The 22,897-nt window shown below is 44.7% G+C and overlaps 1 protein-coding gene across 3 annotated transcripts; it reads left to right on the top strand.

Annotated features, from left to right (window-relative positions):
• Positions 1-1,223: 1,223 nt before the first annotated feature.
• LOC138775275 (YTH domain-containing family protein 1-like) lies at positions 1,224-20,232 on the top strand. Of its 3 annotated transcripts, none has more exons than XM_069955881.1 (6): positions 1,224-1,398; positions 6,252-6,276; positions 6,896-6,975; positions 8,168-9,706; positions 16,019-16,081; positions 18,622-20,232. In XM_069955881.1, the coding sequence occupies exons 1-5, from the start codon at positions 1,369-1,371 to the stop codon at positions 16,049-16,051; spliced, it is 1,707 nt and encodes a 568-aa protein (XP_069811982.1). In that variant the 5' UTR covers positions 1,224-1,368; the 3' UTR covers positions 16,052-16,081; positions 18,622-20,232. The 3 variants fall into 3 exon arrangements, with proteins under 3 accessions (XP_069811982.1, XP_069811979.1, XP_069811980.1); XM_069955878.1 differs by having other exon boundaries at positions 6,857-6,975; XM_069955879.1 differs by lacking the exons at positions 16,019-16,081; positions 18,622-20,232 and having other exon boundaries at positions 6,857-6,975; positions 8,168-9,962.
• The last annotated feature ends 2,665 nt before the right edge of the window (positions 20,233-22,897 follow it).

The raw sequence follows: 22,897 nt of genomic DNA, 5'->3' as shown, positions 1-22,897 counted from the left end.
TCTTGCGAGCAGGGCCCTCACTTCTCACGTATAGTTCGATAATTACTTGTGTACATCTGTTATTTTTGTCTATGTATGTGACCCCCAGATTTGTAAAGTGCTGCGGAATCTGTCGGTGCTATATAAATAAAAATTATTAGTATTTTAAGACCTATTAGAAATTAGCGCAACTCGAACATGCCCGAGTCTCTGTAAACACAAAAGTCTTGGCATCTGACTACTGGTGGAGTTAGATGCAACCTATGGCTGTATCCATGTTCGCCAGGACTCCCTTCTAGGGCAGCATCCAACTTCTGCAGCTGTGGGGAAGCAAACCATGAGCGTTCCCATTCAGATAATGTTGCCGAACCCAAACAGTGTGACAGGTTCGCTCAACCCTCCCTACCTGTTACCCAATCTGTAGCCCCCCAGTTTATGCAAGTGTGTGTGTTGTGTGTGAATTTCCCACAATTTTCAGGATCCCTGCTTGCTGTCAGTGAATAAAATCTCCTTCTTACAGCAGCCGCCACTGGTTGTGGATCATCTTGTATAACACCGTCTCTCCACATTCTACCATGTAGATAGAGCCTGTCAGGGCATTGCTGGGAGGTGTAGTGACGCACAAGGTGGAGCGCCACAGGTCAGTGAACACCATTCTATAGGGATGTGAATGCCTACAGGCCATAAAAGTATGCACTTGAGTGACCAGGCAGAGGGGAGGTTTTTTTTTCTTTTTTTCCTCCTATCTATAAATGTATGTATAACCCTACAAATGTCATTGTTTTCTCACAGTTTAAGGGATGTAACAATTCCTTAAAGGCCTGAACTGTGGCACGCTGCTATTGCGACCAGCTGAGTGAACAGGAATCCCTGCAAAGCGACCGCCAAGTCTGAACAATGAATAACAATTCGGAATGAGAAGAATAGAGTCACACAATCACCCTGGAATGGCTGACAATCACGTGGTGGGCCGTTCTCACATTCTCGCTTCCGCTCCCACGCATGACGTCCTTCCGCTGGGAGCACGCGCTGACTGCCACTGGCCTGAGAGGCGCCTGCGCGCTAGTTCCCGTCCCCGGCATGCAATGCGCTGGTGCTGACGTCAGCCGCACTACTGCCCAGTCCCCGCCGCCATTGGTGAGTGTGGAAGCCTGTAACTCCCGGGCCAGGCCTGAACCGAGACACCGAGCGGGCCCCGGCTTCTGAGCGTGCGCGAACCTTCCCGAACGTGCCTGGACAGTGACACAGAGAGCCCGGCGCTCCCGGACCGAAGCCTGCACCGAGTGATCGCCTGCGGCCTGTACCCGCTGATCGGGCCCCGGCCTGTAGTGAGCCGCCCGTCCCCTCCCCCTCCGGACCGTGTGGATTCTCCGTATCCGCTCTTCATGAATGATGTCTGCCACAAGCGTGGACCCGCAGGTGAGCAGGATGTGCGGCGCCCGGAGCCCGCTCCACGCCGCGGCCTCCCTCCGTCCCGTACCCCGGCCCCCTCCCTCCATCCCGCCCCAGCTCCCTCTCTGTAACCCTGAGAGCCGGGGATGCCGGCCGCCACAGTAGTCTCCCCATGCCCCGCATTGCCTCTAGGATCTCTGCTGGCTGTCAGGGAATAGGGAGGCGCCTTCTGGAGCAGCACATCTGATGCTGATCCCGGCTTGAGAGACTGTTCCAGAGGATCAGTACAGGTGCGATGCATCTAATCTGCACGGGGCAGTGCTATTCCTTACAGCAAGCAGAGGTAGTGACCTGTGTATACCTGATCTAACTTATGTTCTACAGACTTATGTATAACTGAGTTAGCGGAGCAGCAGATGTCATATTCAGTCTGTTCTTACTGGTACCTGCTCACTTTCTACAATAGTGTTCCCTAACCTTCCTCCATCAACAGCTACAACCCCCATCATACTCTGCAGAGACAAGTGTATGCTCACATAGCACACTGTTACCCAACCTGCCACTATCCAACTACAACCCCCATCATACTCTGCAGAAGACAAGTGTATGCTCACATAGCACACTGTTACCCAACCTGCAACTATCCAACTACAACCCCCATCATACTCTGCAGAAGACAAGTGTATGCTCACATAGCACACTGTTACCCAACCTGCCACTATCCAGACTACAACCCCCATCATACTCTGCAGAAGACAAGTGTATGCTCACATAGCACACTGTTACCCAACCTGCAACTATCCAACTACAACCCCCATCATACTCTTGCAGAAGACAAGTGTATGCTCACATAGCACACTGTTACCCAACCTGCAACTATCCAACTACAACCCCCATCATACTCTGCAGAAGACAAGTGTATGCTCACATAGCACACTGTTACCCAACCTGCAACTATCCAACTACATACCCCCATCATTACTCTGCAGAAGACAAGTGTATTCACACATAACACAGTGTTACCCAATCTGCAACTATCCGGTTATTACTAGACTACACCCCCCATCATACTCTGCAGAAGACAAGTGTATGCTCACATAGCACACTGTTACCCAACCTACAACTATCCAGACTACAACCACCATCATTCTCTGCAGAAGACAAGTGTATGCTTACATACCACTATGTTACCAAACCTGCAGCTATCCGGTGATTACCAGACTACAACCCCCATCATTCTCTGCAGAAGACAAGTGTATACTCACATACCACTATGTTACCCAACCTGCAACTATCCAGACTACAACCCCCATTATTCTCTGCAGAAGACAAGTGTATGCACACATAGCACACTGTTACCAAACCTACAACTATCCAGACTACAACCCCAATCATACTCTGCAGAAGACAGCTGTATTCACACATAAGTGTTACCCAATCTGCAACTATCCGGTTATTACCAGACTACAACTCTCATAATTCTCTGCAGAAGACAAGTGTGTGCTCACATAGCACACTGTTACCCAACTACAACTACCCAGACTACAACCCCCATCATACTCTGCAGAAGACAAGTGTATACTCACATAGGCACACTGTTACCCAACCTACAACTACCCCAGACTACAACCCCCATCATACTCTGCAGAAGACTAGTGTATACTCACATAGCACACTGTTACCCAACCTGCAACTATCCGGTTATTACCAGACTACAACCCCCATCATACTCTGCAGAAGACAAATGTATACCTCACATAGCACACTGTTACCCAACCTACAACTATCCGGTTATTACCAGACTACAAACTCCTATCATACTCTGCAGAAGACAAGTGTATGCACACATAGCACACTGTTACCCAACCTGAAACTATCCGGACTACAACTCTCATCATACTCTGCAGAAGACAAGTGTATGCTCACATACCACTATGTTACCCAAACCTGCAACTATCCAGACTACAACTCCATCATACCCTGCATTAGACAAACTGTATTCACCCACAACACCGTGTTACCCAATCTGCAACTATCCGGTTATTACCAGACTACAACTCTCATCATTCTCTGCAGAAGACAAGTGTGAACTCACATAGCACACTGTTACCCAACCTGCAACTATCCGGTTATTACTAGACTACAACCCCCATCATACTCTGCAGAAGACAAGTGTATACTCACATAGCACACTGTTACCCAACCTGCAACTATCCAGACTACAACTCCTATCATGCATTGTTTCCAGCCTACACAACTCCCATTGTTACATTGTTTCCAGTCTAGACAATCCCCCTCCTCTCTTGACCTTCTAGATGATTCCAATGTATCAGTCTGAGATCCACAATCACATCCACTTGTCACAAACCCTCAGCTCTGAGGAGTATTACATCCTTAGCTTTTTCTTCACTTCCAGCAAGCAGAGATCTCGATAATGACTGTAAACTGAAACATAAGAATGTTGGAAAATTCTAGAATATTTTATTTCGGAGAAGTGGAGTAGCAGGTGACCTCTTGTATATACTATCCTTCAAGATCTCCATCCTATGGTCGCCTCCCTAATGTATCCATTTATAACACCTCTCCTACCACATAGCTATAGCAGGGCTGAGTTTGTCACCTGGTTCGGTTCCCCATGATGGCAGATAAATCATGGCTGTGATGGGAGTTGTAGTTATGCATCACCTGGAGACTTGCGGGTTCAGGATCACTGATCTAAGCCCATAGATGCTTCCAGGAATATGAATCAACCCCCTAAGCCTAGTCATATAGATTAATTCCCAGGAATACACAACGATCACCTATCCTTAGAACAGTCTGTTACTTGCTGTTCCCTCCACATATGGGAATGGGGGATCTGTAACTTTGTGGCATCGTAGATCTAGGTTGGTGGTTTCCAGGTTTCCTCGGCTATCCGCACCTTTCTAAATATATCTTTGTTTCGTTTCAAACCTTTCTGTGTATGCAAAATCAGGTCTTAGCAAGGGACGGGGAACCTCCATCTCTCCAGCTGTTGCAGAACTACATTTCCCATCATGTCCGGACAGCCAAAGCCATCTCTGTCTTACGTATTTCTGGACAATTTCAGGGGGGGGTGTTTGTCTTCTATTAGAACCTATAGAGGTTATACAGAAGGAGGTGGCCTTGGCACCCTATGTGTCATTACAGTGATGAAATGGCCTATCGGCGTGCTTGACTATGGATGAAAGCCTGCCGCAAGTTTACTATGACGACACTTCCTGTTATATCTAATCACTATCCATATCAGTGCACATACATTATAAGTTCCAGGTAGGATGCCATTGTGGATAGTGATTCATTGATGACTGAACGTGTCACAACCTCGGGAAAGGAAGTGTTGCCATAGGGAGGTAGCTGAAGTATTGGGCTCTTTATGTTACATGCATGATGGGTTTTTAGAAGAGATACCCTTGTGGCGTGCTTAACTATGGCTAAAAGTGCGGTGATTGTTCCCTATGACAGAACTTCCTGGTACATCACTATCCATGCAGTTATTGATGTGAGCGGTGATTCAGATCCATGTGGTTTTGGTGCTAAAACAAAACTTGTTATGAATCAGTAATGTAGGTGTTGTCATAGGGATATAAGTGTAGTGCAGTGTCAGATTTCGGGTTGTAAATTATAAAGAAGATCATTGATTTTTGGAAGATGTGCTTCACTGCAGCTCAACGACTGATGTGAGTTCCCCATGGCAAAAACTTCCTGGTACATCAAATTAGCATTCATATCAATAACCGTGCATATAATTCTCAGGTAGGATGTAGTCATTGATGTGGATAGTGATTCAGATCCATGCAAATTGAACTTGTTACAAATTAGAAAAGGGAGTGTTGTCATAGGATGTAACTAAAATATACCTGCAGGCTTTAGGTTGTACATTGTGTGGATGATCTACATCAGCTCTTCTCAACCTTTTACTACTGAGCCACACCTGACAGCAAATCTATACCTGGACCTAACAGAACCGGCCAAGATGCTGGGGTCTCGCCATCTGTGACGACATCCATGCAAAAATAAAAACTATTGCTCCGTCTACCGTTCATTTTGTCTTCTGATCTCTGTATAACATTAAAATAAATACAAAATTAGTCAATATTCCTAAACCAGCCAGGAGCAGCTTATAGTTACTATTGTAAAGACTGCCTGCCCAGCTAGGGGGCGCCTCACTGGTGATTCCAGCCTCACAGATCTACATTATACAGAAATGATCATTGATTTTAGAAGAACTAACTAGGGGGGTGCACTGATGCTAGTTCCCTATGGACAGCACTTGCTGTTTCACCTAATCACTATTTATATTCATACACATGCTTATATTCCCAAGGTCCAGGATGTAGACAGTGATTTAGATCCACATGATTCAGTGGTGACACCAAACTTGTTACAAATCAGAAAAAGGAAATGTTGTCATGGGATTGAAGCTGCAGGATTTGCATTGCATCTTTAACGGTTATCCCACAAAAAATATTTTTTTTCATCAGGATAGGTCACCAAATTCAGATGGATAGGGCATTGCCACTACTATATATGATTGCAGAGACCAGTGCAAATTAGGTTTCCTGTAAGATGTGTGGGGGCAAACAATGGGGGTATTAAAAGCCGTGCGAGAGAACAAAGTAAGCGTTACTATAAGCACTATTGGGTTCTAGATCAGAGAACTTTTTGGTCACCTGAATGGTTCCTATGGGCAGCTCCTCTTTGTGCACTTTGTGCCCTATTGTGTAGTGCAGGGCTGCACAGGAGAACATCACTGTCCACAGTAGAGGACCGCTAATATATGGATGTGGTCATGTATCTGTGTCTTACTTACATTTTCTTTCTTTTTCTTTAATTTAATGCTCATCTGGGACATGCAACAGAGACCAAAAGGACAGGACAGTAAAGGTAACTATTACTCTTCATCCTTCTCATCTAGACTCCAATACATAGAAGATCCAGACTCCAATCTAGTTTGCAAAACCTATTATAAGTTAGGGATAAGGTTAAAGGGGATAGCCAGTCTTACAGGTTTGATGGCCATCAATACTTCATAGTCAGTCTCCCAGCCTCTCCACTGATCATCGGTTTGCATCTGGTCTCTCCGCTATATTTACTGATCAGTCTATGAGCTATCAAAATTTATCATATGTGCAGGTTTGCTTTAAATCAGATTTGTCTTTATTTGGTGCCACTTACTTAGCTATATGCTGTTTAAAAGGCTTTTCCGGGTGTAGAGAAACATGTCCGCTTTCTTCCAGATACAGCGCCTCTCCTGTCCTCAGCTTGGCTGTGGGGTTTGCAACTCAGTTTCATCTAAATGAATAGAGCTGAGTTGTAATACCACTCACAACCTGAGCAGGGGGGGCTGCTGTTTTTAGAAGATAGTAGCTGTGTTCTAATCCCAAATAAGCCCTCACAGCCTCTGCTTAGACTCTATAAGGCCCCTTTTGTCAGGTTAGTTTGCCAACTCAATTTCTCCCCAAAGTTTTTCCACTAGGGCGCTCAAACAATGATCTTATTTCAGTTCAAAATGGATCCTTGCACCAGAAGGACAGCGTCCATGACAACGACTTCGAGCAGTACCTGTCCGGGCAATCCAATCAGGTCAGTGTAATTCTATCGCTACCGGAATAGAGAAGGTTCTTTTCTTGCTTTTTGGGTACTTTCCTCAGTTGTGTTACATTGCAGTGTTTTTTCATTATGAAGTAAATCTGCAACTGTCTAATGGACCTTGTGTATTAATTCTTTATTGTTTTCAAGATCTCTTTGCTGTCAGTTTATGAGGTCCTACCTGGTTACGTCTAGGGGGTTAAACCCTGTACAGTCCTGATACTACTTACATTTATGATGTGGCTTACAGAGAACTAAAGATCATTAAAGGGTTACTTTAGCCAAATCTATAAATCTGGTGCAGGTAGGGGGAACATAATAAAGAATCTATACTTACCCATCCTTCCGCAGCATCACTAGCTCTCTTGACAGCCATCAGCCTCCTGTTTCTCCTCGGGTTCTTGCATTGTTCTTTCACTGATAGGCTGAGAGGGCATTTCTAAGCCGGGACATGACGTGGCAGGAGCTGCAAGAGGCCGGAAGCTTATAGAGCTGGTGGTGCTGCGGAGGAATAGGTAAGTATAGATCTGCACCAGATGTATAGATTCATCTTGAGTTCTTTATTACAGTAATGCCTTATTTACTGAAATATGATAAACCCTTTAAATGCATTAAATTACCCTATATGGGCTTGAATTGGAAGTAAAAGATTGCTACATGTGTCCAGCTGCTGCAAAACTACAGTTCCCATCATGCTTGAATAGCTACAGCTTTGGCTTTCCAGGCGTGATGAGAATTGTAGTTTTGCAACAGCAGGAAGAGCTGCAGATCTGATTGCCTATTCTTAGGATAGAACCTAGAGCAGTGTTCCCCATCCTGTGGCTCTCCAGCTCCCCATCCTGTGGCTCTCCAATGGTTGAGGTATTTTTACCTAAACCTATAGATTCCTCATTAACCCCCAGGAATACTGATGTTTATTAGCAATTGATGTGTTTTTCTGGTAAATGCCTTTTTAGCAGATACCATTAATGTGTGATTGGTTAGATCGTTGTCTCTTGTTATACATGTCAGTGAGTCTGCAGGGATTGGACGACGACCCCCACCCTAATATGTTGACTCCTTATCAGAAAAGACTATCCAGCTGTAGTTTTAGATAGATGTATAATCTCAGAGTTTTTCATGGTTTGGGATCTGAGCGCTTCATTAAGTTGCATAGTTTCTAATTTTCTTCACTTTGCTCTTACAGAGTAACAGCTACCCTTCCATGACCGACCCGTACCTCTCCAGCTATTATCCGCCATCTATCTTCCCATACTCCCTGAGTGAGGCGCCATGGTCAACTGGTGGGGATCCTCCCATCCCGTATCTTACCCCATATGGACAGCTCAGCAATGGAGACCATCACTTCATGCACGATGCAGTGTTTGGACAGCCAGGGGGTCTGGGGAATAACATCTACCAACATCGCTTCAACTTCTTCCCAGAAAACCCTGCATTTTCCGCTTGGGGCACCAGCGGCTCTCAGGGTCAGCAGACTCAGAACTCTGCCTATGGGGGCAGCTACAGCTACCCTCCTAGCTCCTTGGGTGGGACAATTGTGGATGGACAAACCGGGTTTCATAATGAGACTCTTAATAAAGCCCCCGGCATGAACAGCATTGAACAGGGCATGGTTGGCCTTAAGATAGGCAGCAACGTGACTGCATCAGCAGTAAAGACGGTGGGATCTGTGGTGAACAGTGTAGGAATGCCAAGTGCTCTGTCTGGCAATGGTGGCAACAGTATAAGCATGCCACCCTCCAAACCCACCTCATGGGCAGCCATAGCCAGCAAACCTGCCAAACCACAGCCTAAAACGAAAACTAAGCCAGTGACCATCATTGGTGGGGCGCTGCCTCCGCCACCCATCAAACATAACATGGACATCGGCACCTGGGACAATAAGGGTCCTGTCACTAAGCCCCCAATGCCTCCGCAGATCCCATCTCCTCAGTCCATCCCTCAGCCGCAACCCCAACAGCAGCTGCTGCAACCCATCCCGGCTCAACCCCCGCCCCTGTCCCAAGCCCCTTACCAAAACCCTCCAGCTCCACCGCAGCAGCAAGCCCCACAGAACCGCTGGGTTGCCCCCCGTAATAGGAACGCTGCCTATGGGCAAGGAGGGGGTCCTGACGGCAATCCCTTGGGTGGGGCTCAGCCTCACGCTGTCCCTGGTAGTGACTCCCATCCAGTGTTGGAGAAGCTTAAAGCCTCTCACAGCTACAACCCCAAGGACTTCGACTGGAACCTGAAAAACGGGCGCGTGTTCATCATCAAGAGTTACTCCGAGGACGATATTCACCGTTCCATCAAGTACTCTATCTGGTGTAGCACGGAGCATGGCAATAAGCGTCTGGACAGCGCTTTCCGCTCCATGAACGGCAAAGGCCCCGTCTACTTGCTCTTCAGCGTCAACGGCAGTGGACATTTCTGCGGTGTGGCCGAGATGCGGTCACCTGTCGATTATGGCACCAGCGCTGGTGTCTGGTCACAGGACAAGTGGAAGGGCAAGTTCGACGTCAAGTGGCTCTTTGTCAAGGACGTCCCTAACAACCAGCTGAGGCATATCCGTCTGGAGAACAACGACAATAAACCGGTCACAAACTCCCGAGACACGCAGGAGGTGCCCTTAGAAAAAGCAAAACTAGTGCTTAAAATCATTGCCACTTACAAGCACACGACCTCCATCTTTGATGACTTTTCTCATTATGAGAAGCGCCAGGAGGAGGAAGAGGTCGTGCGCAAGGTAATACGTTAGACTTAACCCTTCTCGCTGTCTGATTCCGCTAGTGGTATGAATGTGATGAGGGGAAGGGGCTGGATGGGTTTTGTCAGTCAGGTTTTTTTTGTGTAATGGAAAGTTCTTCAAATTCTCCAATTTCCATCTATTTGCAAGATCTCTGCACACTGTCATTGAATGGAAGCAGGCATTTACATATTTGTCATGATTACGTCCATTTGACACATCTGCTAGGCCTGTTATAGTGTACCTGGTAACAGGCTGCGTCAGATAGACGTGATCATGAGATGTTTCCAAGCTGCTGGGTTATAGAATGGTTAATTTCTTCCAGAAACGCTGCCACTCTCATGGGTGGTATTGCAGCTTAGATCCTTTGAACTGAACGGAGCCAATTATAATACCACACACAACCTGGGGACAGTTGTGGTGATTATATTATTTTTTTTTAGAGGAAATTGGCTAATCTTTCTAATCCTGAGTTACTCCTTGAAGCAAGCGGAGATCGTGACACTGCTAGATAAATCTAACACCACCTGAAAGTTGAAGAATTTTGCATTATACATAAATTTGTCAGTTTTCCCCAAACTGTGGCTCACAATCTGTTGCAAAACTACAATTCCCATGTTTGGAGTTGTAGTTCTGCAACAGCTCGTGTTCTTACGGGATGAGGAACACTACTTAAACAGTGAATGTCTATAGGGGCAGAGGTAAATTGATGGTCCCTGTCACTTGTAGCTCAGAGTTTAGTGTAAGTGGAATAAATCCTACTGCTAATTCAGTGTAAGAGGAGAACCTGCACAATTATACTGTGTTTGTGTGTCATACTATATTTGTTTCTGCTTTGCATACAGTGACGGAATAAAAGAAACCCATAGGTAACCAGCTTCGCTCAATGTTTTTCAGTGTGGTCTAGACCCACCCCTTTTTATCTGTGTGTATTAGCCTGTTCTGCAGCAAGCAGGGCCTATGGAACAGACCACTGTGCACTGATATGGGGTGGTGGTATTTGACTACATCCAATAAAATGTTTTTTGTTTTTTTTTCTTGTTTCTGACACAAAGTATAAGGCAACAATAAAACAAGACATTCAGCAATGCTTGCTGGCAGTGATGGGTAAATGAAGTACAAATCCTCTTAAATCCTTCCTCTAGTGTACCCAACCTGTGGCTCTCAAGCTGAGGCAAAACAGCAGCACGTCAGCACTCTGCTGTCCAGGCACGATGGGGGATATGGATATGAACCCTGAGTTTTTATCCTTGGAGATCATACAATTACATCACATCTGACCAGATAAGACATTAATCCCAAGCGCAGCATTCAGGGGCCGCATAATGACCTGGGATATGGTTGTGCGTGACTTTGAATGATTGGGCCACTTTTATGTAATGTAAATTCCAGAATATAAGATATTGGCTTTCCAGCTCATATGAAAACAGTGCTGGTTAGGGTATATGTGAGCGTGTAGCTGTAAACTTCTGAACACATGGTAATCACTGTGCTATTTCCTGAATCATGCTGGGTCAGATGGTTTCAGGTTGGGGGTGTCCTGCTGGGAGTTGTAGTTTTACAATAGCTGGAGGCCACATGATGAAGACATCTGCTTTGGGGAGTTAAGGTGGGATATTGTGGCTGCATGCGCCTAGACTGAGTGGCTTTCCCTTACGGCTTTAGGCATTTTTGTAGTCAGGACAGATGGGTTCATGTTTGTATCATGAGGTTTTCCCCACCAATCCCTCCTAAGGCACCTGTAGATGCATTGTAGATGCAGCCTACTGCTTTTAGGTCCTTTAGATCCTTTTGGAAACACATTACTTTTCCTTGCGCTGAGCTATGTTTATTAATTCACACACATCATTTATTCTGCCAAACTGAATTGGTTGAATGTCTCCCCCTCCAACAACATGGACACTCAAGGAATTCCCCTACTTGTAGAAGGTAAGAAACTTTAGTAAGGTGGATGCTAGCTGGCCCATTGTAGGTTGGCGTAGGTTCTGCAGGGATCTGGAGAACTACAGGCTGCCAGAAGGATAGGAAGATGTAGTATACCTTATGGGTGTGTTCACATATACAGGGTCTGCAGCATATTTGAAGCTGCAGATTCTTTAATTTCAAATCTGCTGCAGATCCTGTACATGTGAAGGCACCCTATAGCAGTGATCCTCAACCTGTGGCTGCACAATGGGAATTGAACTTTGGTTGTTGAGCACTGCCATTCTAGATCAATTGCCGTGGACTTATTGGGCTAAGGATCGAGGGGGGTGCACTTTATTCCTAGTACAGCCCTCTTAGGTTAGGAGCCTCTGGAAAGAAGCCCCATAATCACCAGAATGGCTGACAGTGATTGTAGACAGACGATTCATGTTACAGAAGCAGGAAGAGGTTGGCTGAGTGCATAGCCCTGGTATACACTGGGAGATGCCAACATCATAGCAGGGTCATAGTAGAGAAAGTGTGTTGCAGTTGATCACATTTGAGCCTATCTTATAGGTTTACAGATTTAGTGTAAATAAAGCTATTTATTTTTTTTCCTGTATATGGTCTGGTTCAGACAAGCATTGTGCAAGGCTCGCCCTGACTGTAGGTCTGATGAACTCTACTGAAAGCATCAAATATATCTCTGGCCCTTTCATTTCAGGCCTCAAGACCTTCAGTCGGGTGTTGACTAAGGGTCCATTTACACAGATTATTTGACAGATTATCTGCCAAAATATAAAGCCAAAGTCAGGAATGGTTTTGAAAAGAGGAGAAATCTCAGGCTTTCCTTTATGACCTGATCTCTGTTTATAGTCAGTTTCTAGCTTTGGCTCCAAAGCTTTGGCAGATAATCTGTCAGATAATCTTTCTGTGTAAATGGATTCTTAAAGGGAAACCCCCGCTATGCCATAAAAATTAAAATGCACAACAAGCATATAGGTGCTTTTGCCGATCCCCCACAGATTTGACACCTTACCTGCTTGTCTCCACTGCTCTTAGCCACAGATTTAAACTTTTACAAATGACACCGGCCAGGAAACTGCATCTCCTTTCATGCATTGCACCATAGAGCCAACTGCTGGGTACCCACCCCTTTCTTGTAGTATCTGCCCACCATTGGCTCATGTACTTCTACTTTGCACAAAAAAACAGTAGTATCTACATAGATTAGTGAGAGAGAAAACAGTGGCCCATTTCCCCTATACTACTCGGGACCAGGTGATCACTGTGTGGTGCCTGGGGTTACAGAGGTGTGAGTGACAGCTTGGCTGGCAACACAAGAGACAGATTATGTGACCTTTGTCTCTAAAGGAAGGGGAGGACACCCTGAAGCTGCTGAAAATACTCACTTCCTGGTCCAATCTGAGTCGGGATGCGTCCAGTTCATCTAATAGAAATCTATTACAAACATGATTAGAATATGAGTGGGGTTTGAACAGGGTTAAATCTTAACCAAAGTTCCCCTTTAAAACTCTGGTCGGAAAGCGGCCTTCAATAATCAAGAACTCTGCCTGCTGTCAGTGAAAGCAAATAGTTCTGTTTGCACATAGAGGCTGAACATCTGTTCTAGACCCATCCTGCACCTGTGTGAGTGGGCATAGGCTAGGGCAGATTTGCAGTCTTAATTTAAATGTGATGAATTAAGAGTATATTAAAAATTTTCATTTGTATTTGAGGTTGTCTTTTGGCCATGTTACGAGTATAATTCTTAGCCTAGGGCTTACTGGATTAATCACTTTTCCGTCAGTCCTGAGAAAGAAGGAACCTCAGGCGAGTGCCTATGACTACTGTGCAGCAACAGTGCCCTTCATACTTATGAGTGATGGTGTTGGCACTCACCTATATATATATCTGCAATACACCACATCACTCATGGATCGTAGTACCCCTTGAAGGTCGCTTTCACTATCCATTTCTGTCATTGGCTTCTAAACCTGCATCATATCACCTAATTGCACACACTAAAGGGTTAATACACCTGCAGCAGAATTGATTGCTTTCATGCAGGTTGTTTCTTCAACACATCTGCTGCATGGGAATATAACCTAATACGGCAAACCTTGAGGTGTTAATATTTGCAAATTATTTTACCCCTCTCTTAGCTTTCTCAGATTGTTTCTATTCTGTACGCCTTTCTGTTAGGAAACAATCAGTAAGTAGATGAATGGCAGAAGAAACCCATACACGGATAGCATATCAGGAGCTCTGTACAATCACACGGTTTGTATGAGTTCTCTGAGAGGAGGATTCTTTCTGTATATACATTGCCAGCAAGAATCGGCAATAATTTTACAGCCACCGATAGGTGAGGAAACAAAATGGATGATTTGGTGTCAATGGTATCTTTCAGGGATATAGTGGGATATTTTAGGGTGAAGGGACTGGTCAGTTCTTAATGGAAGCAGGAAAAAAGTGCAAGTATATCCTAGTGACGGTGACAAGAGCGGGGTAGTGATGTGTGAATGCTGGGGTGGGATCATGTGGTCCTGTGGGGTGTCCTGGTATGTAGTGGATGAGACCGACCAACAGGGTCCAAGTAAGGAAAACTGGGGACCCAAGGTTCATTGATGAAGAATAGCCCATCTGGTCTGATCCCACATAAGTGCTGCTGTAAAGCAAACTGCTGAAACACCCCCTGCTGGCTATGATAGAATGGGGTCAGATTACACAGGACATGGCAGCTTGTTGTGTATAAAGCCCCAAAGGCCACTCAGAGTACATGACTGTCCACCACTACTAGTGTCTACCATGGCCAACAGCAGTGGAGCATGGAGCAATAGAAGAAGGCACCTGGTTTGACGCTTGACTTTCTCCATCCTGTGGACGGCTGAATGCATCACCTAGCTGGAAAGGAGATAGCACCAGAATGCACTTTGGGAAGAAGATGATGACGTGGCAGTGTGATGGGCAATGTTCTGCTGGCATCATGTGGATGTTACTGTGACATGTACCACCTACCTAACTATTGTACACACCAAATCCTCCCCATGATGGCAGCAGATAATGTCCTGTGGGGCCACACTGCAGACTTCAGGAATGAGGAGCAGGACAAAGAGATTAAGGTGGTAACTCAGTCCTGATCAATTATCTGTGGGATCCATGGAGGCCGCACCTCAGTCCTGATCGATTATGTGATCTATGAAAGCTGCACCTCACACCTTATAGGAACTGCTGCTGATACCACAGAGGACATCACAGGTCTATGGGGTCGGGGCCTAGATGGGTCAGAAGAACATAAGGATGACTGCACAATATTAGCAGGGGTTCTAATGTTATGGCTGATCGGTTTATATACACATCAATATGTTATTTTATTCATATATATTTACAGCAGAGTGTATATACATATGCCTTGCCATGACGGTCCGTAGCACAGCGCAGCTGCTTCATTACAGTGCCACAAAGATTCAAACACTTTCCTCGCTCCCGGCATTATATTGATAAGTAATGCCGGGCGGGGAAAGACTCCATTACAGGACTTCCCTGTCCGTGGATTCCGTGTTTCACAGAACATGGGAATAAGCCTTTATCATCAGGATGTTACTCTTTTTTTTTTTTTTTTTATTCTATTACATAAAGTTCAGGAACAGACACTTCTCCTCCGCAGATTTCCGTTAAAGAGAAGGTAATGAAATGTGATCCCAATGCATCATGCTGGTACCCTCAGGCTAGGTGCCAAAGGTGTGACAGGTCTGTAGCTTATAGTATCTCCCTACTTATGGTGCCATAGGTTCTAGTTGATCCCTTCAATATGGGAATTTCTCATAATGTAGTTCCTTGGTTGGGCTGCCTTAACACAGATTTTTCTGGCAGATTTTTGAAGCCAAAGCCAGGAACAGACTATAAACAGAGAACATGTCAGAATGGAAAAACTGAGATTTCTTCTCTATTCAAATCCATTCCTGGTTTGGCTTCAAAAATCAGATAAATCTGCCTGTGTAAATGCACCATTAGTGTCCAGTACTGATGCAGTAAAAGACAAGCACCTAATAGTCTGGAAATACTGATAATCCAGTCTGGGATCAATAGTTCCATCCTGGATTACCAGACCTGTACCTACTACCCTGGCACACGTGGTGCTGGGCATGGCCTCTCTTTTGGGGGTTGATGTGTATGTAGACTGCTACATAGTCAAAGTGTCACAGAAGACGACGTAGTCTAGTATAATGTATGTGGGTGTATTAGGATGCTGGATTATGTGTAATTTTGCTGTATACAATCTGCCTATGTGAATATCTGTAGAACAACATGTATGAAGCTTATCCCTCCTCGAGGGGAGAGGACTGTGATGTTACTCTGCTGGAAGACTTGCTTAATCTGTCTTCTCCCCCTTTATTTGCATAGAATGGCAGTGGCATCAGAGAGAGGAACTGCTAGCAAAAGAGAGGGAGAAGACTTGTACGGAAGGTAAATTATCCAAGCTTGGAGCAGTGGTGGCACAGTGCGGTCTGGTGCCATATGTGCTGTAAAGAGACGGTTACTGGTTCATTCCTTACATCTCACCTGCATTGCTTTCTCTAGTCTGATTCAAGTTTAAAAGGGTTATCCAGGATTTTAAAGGAAAAAAAACCCCAAAAACACAGCTACTCTCTTTCAAAAACAGCACCACCTCTGTCCTCAGTCTGTGTGTGATCTTACAATTTACCATGCACTTCAGTAGAACTGAGCTACAAAACCCACACCCAAACTGAGGACAGGAGAGGCATGAAAGCTGCCATGTTTTTCTAAGTCTGAACAACCCCTTCAATGCTCTCCTCCGTAGATTTCCTGTATAAAGAAGGTAATAAAATGTGAGCCCTCTATCATTATATGTCCTTCCTTCTTAATGGAAGTCCTGCACAAAAGAAGTATCTGGGCAGATGGACAGAACGTAGTCAAAAAAATGACTCCGCCCTGCCCAAATAAGTCATTGGGGCTGTCAGCTTCACGTCAGCTTCTTTTGTTCATAGATTTCAGACCTGTAGCCCGATGTGGAGCTGAAGCTCAGCATTTATGTACTTGGAGTAAATCCCTGTCAGACTTATATGAGTGAGCACAGAATGATCTGGCAAAAATATACTTGTCTGATCCTTCCTACCCCCCGACATCATCTGTCAGTAGGCCACCATACACATTACACATACACATCAGCAGTCACCTAGCAGCAGTAAAGCCAACTGCATACTACAGATGGGACCTTAGAACTCCCAGCATCATCATTCATTATGGTGCTGTAAGCTGCATAAGAGTTAAAGCCGTAATACACTGCCCAATATTTCGAACATAGCAAAACATAGCCTATTACACGGCTCAAAAATCATGCGGCAGGGGCTGCACAGATGTTACTAGCGATGTCCGTGCAGCCCTTGCCTTAAATAATAGACTATGGGGGAGATTTATCACACATGGTGTGAGGTAAAACTGGCTCAGTTGCCCCTAGCAACCAATCAGATTCCACCTTTCATTTTCCAAAGAGTCTGTGAGAAATGAAAGCTGGAATCTGATTGGTTGCTAGGAGCAACTGAGCCAGTTTCACTTTACACCATGTGTGATAAATCTCCCCCAATATGCATACTTTCAACACTCCCTGTGTTTTTCACGCTTCTGTCGGCTCTGTACAGCCACCACTGGAACTTCTGAGATGGTCTCTGAAGTGACAGGCCGCTTAGCCAATCACTGTCCGCGACACAGTCCTGTCCCACCTAGCAATTGGCTGAGCATCCTGTCATTTCAGAGACCAGCTCAGAAGTTCCAGCGAGGAGCTGGCAGAGGCCAGAAGCAAGAAGAACACCAGGGAGCATGGACAGGGATGTATAATGTTGTGTTTTTTTTGTACACATAAATCAGCTGCCGCCGCACATCACTGTTATGTGTTACGATGCACTCTGCAGACGATTTTTAGTCAGGATGAAACAACACGATCAGTCCATGTAACAGGGCCCTTAAAGGGGTTATCCAGCACTACAAAAACATTTTCTTTCTTTCACAGACATCCTCCCTCTTGCCTCCAGTTTGGGTGCAGGTTTGGAAACTTAGTTCCATTAAAGTGAATGGAGCTTAATTGCAAACCACACCTGAACTGGATACAAGAGTGGGGATGTCTGTGGGAGAGTGGTCATGTGTTTGTAGGGCTGGATAACCCCTTTAAAGTGATACTGTCACCCCCTCATTTCCTTGGTTAAGGGTGTCTCCCAGGCAGGGCTTCACAGCAGTTAGGCCCCATCTCCATCTCCCTGTTGCTGTGAAGCCCCGCCTATGTGACACTGTCCACCAATGCAGTAAAGCGATTTTACAGCTGAAAAAAAGACAGACACGTTTTATATATATATATATATATATATATATATATATACACACACACATACACACACGCGAAGAACGTCCTTCAGTGAAAAAATCCAAATGTTTATGTATATATATTGTATATGTAAAATGTGCAGAATCAAAGCTTACAGTTGGTGTGGAGAACCGCATATAGAGTAAGGGGTATAACAATATCACTTTAAATCTTTGCGCTACTGTACTGACACAGCCATGTCAGTACAGTAGAGCTGAGATTTAGCATGCTGGGAGTTCCGGTGTCTAGTCCATAGTATACAGTCTGCACGGACCGTATATAATGGACGTGTGCAGCCTAAGAACCCTATTACACTGAAAGATTATCATATGAAAAATCATTTAAATATGCAGGCAACGATCAAACGACTAACGGAAATTCTTTTGTACGTCGTCGATCGCATCTTTTGTGCTGACCCTAAAATAAAATTAAAAATTGCTTCGACTAATAGGATCCTAAGAATCAGGCACTTATAACTTTTACAAGACTGAACGAATCACCGGCCAGTATATTAGATTCAGATCGGCCAGATCTCACTGCAGATTCTCTTGTCTTTAGTAAAGATGGAGACTCATTCCTTCCAGATCCTTACTTATTCACGGCTCTTCTCCTCTTTCCTTGTGTCTTTCAGGAACGCCAGACTCGAAGCAAACAGTAAGGACGTCACTTCAACTTTGACTAGAACTGATCTAAAAAAAAAAAAAATTTTAAAAACTAAAAAAAAAAAATCCCAAAAGTAACTTTGAAACACGTTAAAAAAAAAAAAGAAACTGAATAGACTTTGTGGTGCCGCCTGTAGGCTTGGGACTGAGATGACTCTTTCAGTATCTGTACCTTTTAACGCGAGCTACAACGTAACTTCCACCCTTTCCTCCTCCTCAATTTCATTTTCTTTGTTTATCTGTTTTATTTTATTTTAATTTTTCTCGGCCAGTCCACTGTACCCCTGTATCATTATATACCTGTAGTTTATAAGTGTACTCTGCCACCCCCCCCTCTGGCCAGATATCTGCTCCGCATTGCCCTGAAACAATAATGAAAGAGATTATTGTACGTCAAACTGCCCTGTATGACGAAGGATTTTTTTTAAGGGTCATTTCAACCCTGTGGACCCTATAATCCCAATCAGTGCGACAATCCATGAAGTTAAGCCTAGCTCATAACAACCAATCAGGAAGCTGCTTTTTCAGCCCTTTACCTTTAAGGCTGTTGTGTGATTGGTTGTTATGGACAGCGCTGACATTTACCATTTGCAGCCCCCTTCGGTATCATCTGACCGTCTCCATCCATGTTGGCATTTTGTTTTGTGTATGAGAGCTATGCCACTATACCCACCTGCCCTTTTTGCCAAATTGCTTCATTTACTGCTTTGCACCATGCTGTTCCCCAACTTGTGGCTCTCCAGCTGTTACATCATGTCAGCTGCCAGGACATAATAATTAATAATAATTTTACAACCTAGAGACTGTTGGAGCATGATAGGAACTGTCACTTTAAAAGAAGGAGGCTGCCAGGGCATAATGAGAGTTCCAGACTTGCAAACCAAACCAAGTAGCAGTTTGCCAGGACATGATGGGAATATTTTTGCAACGGAAAGCCTGTTTGGGCATCTTGGGAGTTGTAGTTTTTCTAAGCCTGTCAGGGAATAAGGCGAGTTGTAGTTTTGCTATAGTTGGAGAGCCCCAGGTTGGGGAGCACTGCTTTACGACTTGCAGTACAGTATGGCTGTAAATGGCATGGGAGGAGGTTGTGTGTATGTGTGCAACTGTGATGTTATTGGGCAGCACAGTGTGTACATATATATATGTATGTATAGATATATATATATGTGTAGCCTGTTCCCTGTGGAGGGATCCATATCATGAGAATAAAGCAGCCTGCCCGTTCACTAGTGACCATTGCTATCCCTGTGTTGTCATTGCATCCTAGCGGCTCGATAGAATTGCATCTTCATGAATATTAGTAGTGACCCTGCACTTACGTACTGGGAGATTGCAAAAACTGTTCCCTGACGCCATGTTTGCATGCAGATTTCAACCTTTATGTGATTGACATATCAGTTTTATCCTATTGATCATGCATCTACATGTGGCATTGACCCCTATGTCTGTGATTTACACTCTCCTCTTTGCCCTCCTCTGGTCACAAATTATTTTGCAAAACGTGGTCTTTCCATTTCTGTGTTATATCATCCTCCTGTCCTGTTACATTATAACTTCATCATGCATGTGATTCCTGTTAAGACCAGCGTGTGTGTCTATTATTGATGTGGGGGGGAATGGGGGAAGAAACTCACGGAGTCCGTTCCAGTCTGTACTGGTCCCTGCTTTGAATCACACGTTCTCTTGCTCTGGATTAAACTTTGTAAACACAAAAACATATATAGATCCTTTGTGTAGAAAAGTTGCTCTGGTCATGTCGTTACCATTCTGTCCACTAGAGGGAGCTGGTTAGCAGCTTATTTGTTGGTAAATGGAGCTGAACATGGACGGTAAGTAAACTGCAGTATTTGCCGATAGGGTATAAAGAGATTTGCTACAATCAGAGGAATTTTCTTTTACATTGCATTTAGGCCCCTATTTGCCAATGGAGGCTAAAAGAGTGCCCGGCTACGCAGCAGTGCGTCATGTGACAGCAAATTGCAGAGAAATAGCAAAAACTGACCTTGAGGTCAGTGGTGGCAAAGTCACATCCATCGAATAAGATGCAGTGCGATCTCCATGTCGATTGAATAATTCTAGCCCTATACATTTTACATATACGCCTCTGCTGAATGGATTAGCACAGTCCGCTCTGCTGTTCTTTACAGAGGCATCCATGTCATACAGCAGGGATCGGGAGCCATTGGCTTTCCAGCTGTTGCAAAATGACGATTGCCATTATGCCGGTAAAGCCTTGCCACACAGAGATAACTGGCTTCTGCCGCAGTGGGGGATGCTCATGGAATCTGATACTGCTATGTCTGTAAAAGGGGCTATCCAAGATAAGAAAAACAGCGCTACCACAATCATCAGGTTGTGTGTAGTCTTACAACTCCATTTATTTCCAGTGGATCTAAGCTTCACTATCATTGATGACAAGAGTTATCCTGGATAACCCCTTTAATTCTTTCCACATGCTGCAGAGAGTGGAGCAACACATAAGTGACCACAGAGACACATAGGCCTGCACTGGAGCTGCGTACAAAAATGATAGGATTGAAATCATCACTATTTAAAGTAAGCTGCAGATACATGAAATTGTATGCTATAAAGCAGTGTTCCCCACCTGTGGCTGCACTGACTTTGCAAAACTACAACTCCCATCATGGCTTGTCAGAGCATGCTGGAAATTGCAGTTTTGCACCAAGAAGTTGGGAATGAAGCAGCATCCTTTAACTATAATGTATAATCCTAATACGAGAGGAAATGGAAGCCAGCCACTTTTCATTGGTTGATTGACTAGGGAGGCTGAGGGTTGTAGTCCCATGGCAAGTGAAGGTTCCTTACATAAAGATAGTGTTTCCTGGATTCTAGAACATCTGTATGTAAATGATTGGTGGGTCATACAGGTGTACGGTAATGGGAGCTACTGGTGTGTATTACGTGCTGTGACATCTCTCTGACTATAGTACCATGGTTAACCCTTTGTGTGGCACATGTACTTGTTTTTCTTTTTCATCATCACCATCCTCGCCCGGCCACATTGGGAAACTCGTTCTTGCATGCACAGAGGGGTACCCCCACTCTTTGTCCTAAGGTGGGTCCAGGGGTTCAGTTTGACTCTGAATGTAGCCAATGAGCATCTTCTTTTTCCTTGCGTATGTTTTCTTTTTTTCTCTCCACATGCGTTTTTTTCAGCCAGCCCCATGCACTGGCCACTCTGCTCTGCTTGTCTAGACTAATAAAGATTCAATAATGTCATCACTCTGCTGCTTCCTACTTTATTATATAGGGTGAATTGACAATAACGTCGCCAAAATGAATATTGCTGGACGTCATTGTACATACAAAACATATTGAATGATTTTGCTGATCCTGAGTTACATCCTGAGCTGCACTCACTATTCTGCTGGTGGGGTCACTATGTACATATATTACATTACTTATCCTGTACTGATCCTGAGTTACATCCTGTATTATCCTCCAGAGCTGTACTCACTATTCTGCTGGTGGGGTCACTGTTTACATATATTACATTACTGATCCTGAGTTACATCCTATATTATATTCATTATTCATACACAATCTAACACTAAACCCCAATCCCAGGTGCAAACAAAAACATATATTATAAATACATAATGCACTATACAAATCAAACAATTGTGAGCTTCTCAGCCCCAAACAGAACCAAAGCCTAAGTTCAGTGCCTGAAAGCCCTATATTCCTTAATAGCTGCAAAACAAAAGACTAATGTGCCAGCATCAGCCCCATACCAGGAGAGGAGGTGCAGGCTAAGGCACCTTGAAGGTAGAGCCCCTTTAAAGACAAGAAGCCCTGCAGCCCCCAGCCTCTTTTACTCCAGAGAACGTAGCTTTACCAGGTCTCCGAGTATGCCCCTAACCACCTCATCCACAGGGGGAGGATTTTCTGCTGTGTCGATACTAAACACCGTGCACTCCACGTGTGGTACCTGACCACTATGCTGACTAGGAAGAAAGTGCTCCGGTCCCAGCCACCAAAGTTTCTGAATGCTCCATAGGCCCATTCAGCATAGGAGAGACGTGCCAACCTGGGCCACCCGATGTAAGCGCCCACCCTGTTATACACCTGAATAAAGGGAAATATTAAAAAAAAATGCTCCATGCTTTCCAGCATGCTTCCACACTCCTCCCGGGGACATCCCCGATCCTCAGAGATTCAGATTGTCCCTCACATACAGTTTCCCATGAAAGCAGCAGCATGCCATGTCCCAAATCTTTAAAG

This window comes from Dendropsophus ebraccatus, unplaced genomic scaffold (assembly GCF_027789765.1).
Source record: "Dendropsophus ebraccatus isolate aDenEbr1 unplaced genomic scaffold, aDenEbr1.pat pat_scaffold_1452_ctg1, whole genome shotgun sequence".
Classification (NCBI taxonomy): domain Eukaryota; kingdom Metazoa; phylum Chordata; class Amphibia; order Anura; family Hylidae; genus Dendropsophus; species Dendropsophus ebraccatus.
This window is presented reverse-complemented; position numbering and strand designations above follow the sequence as displayed.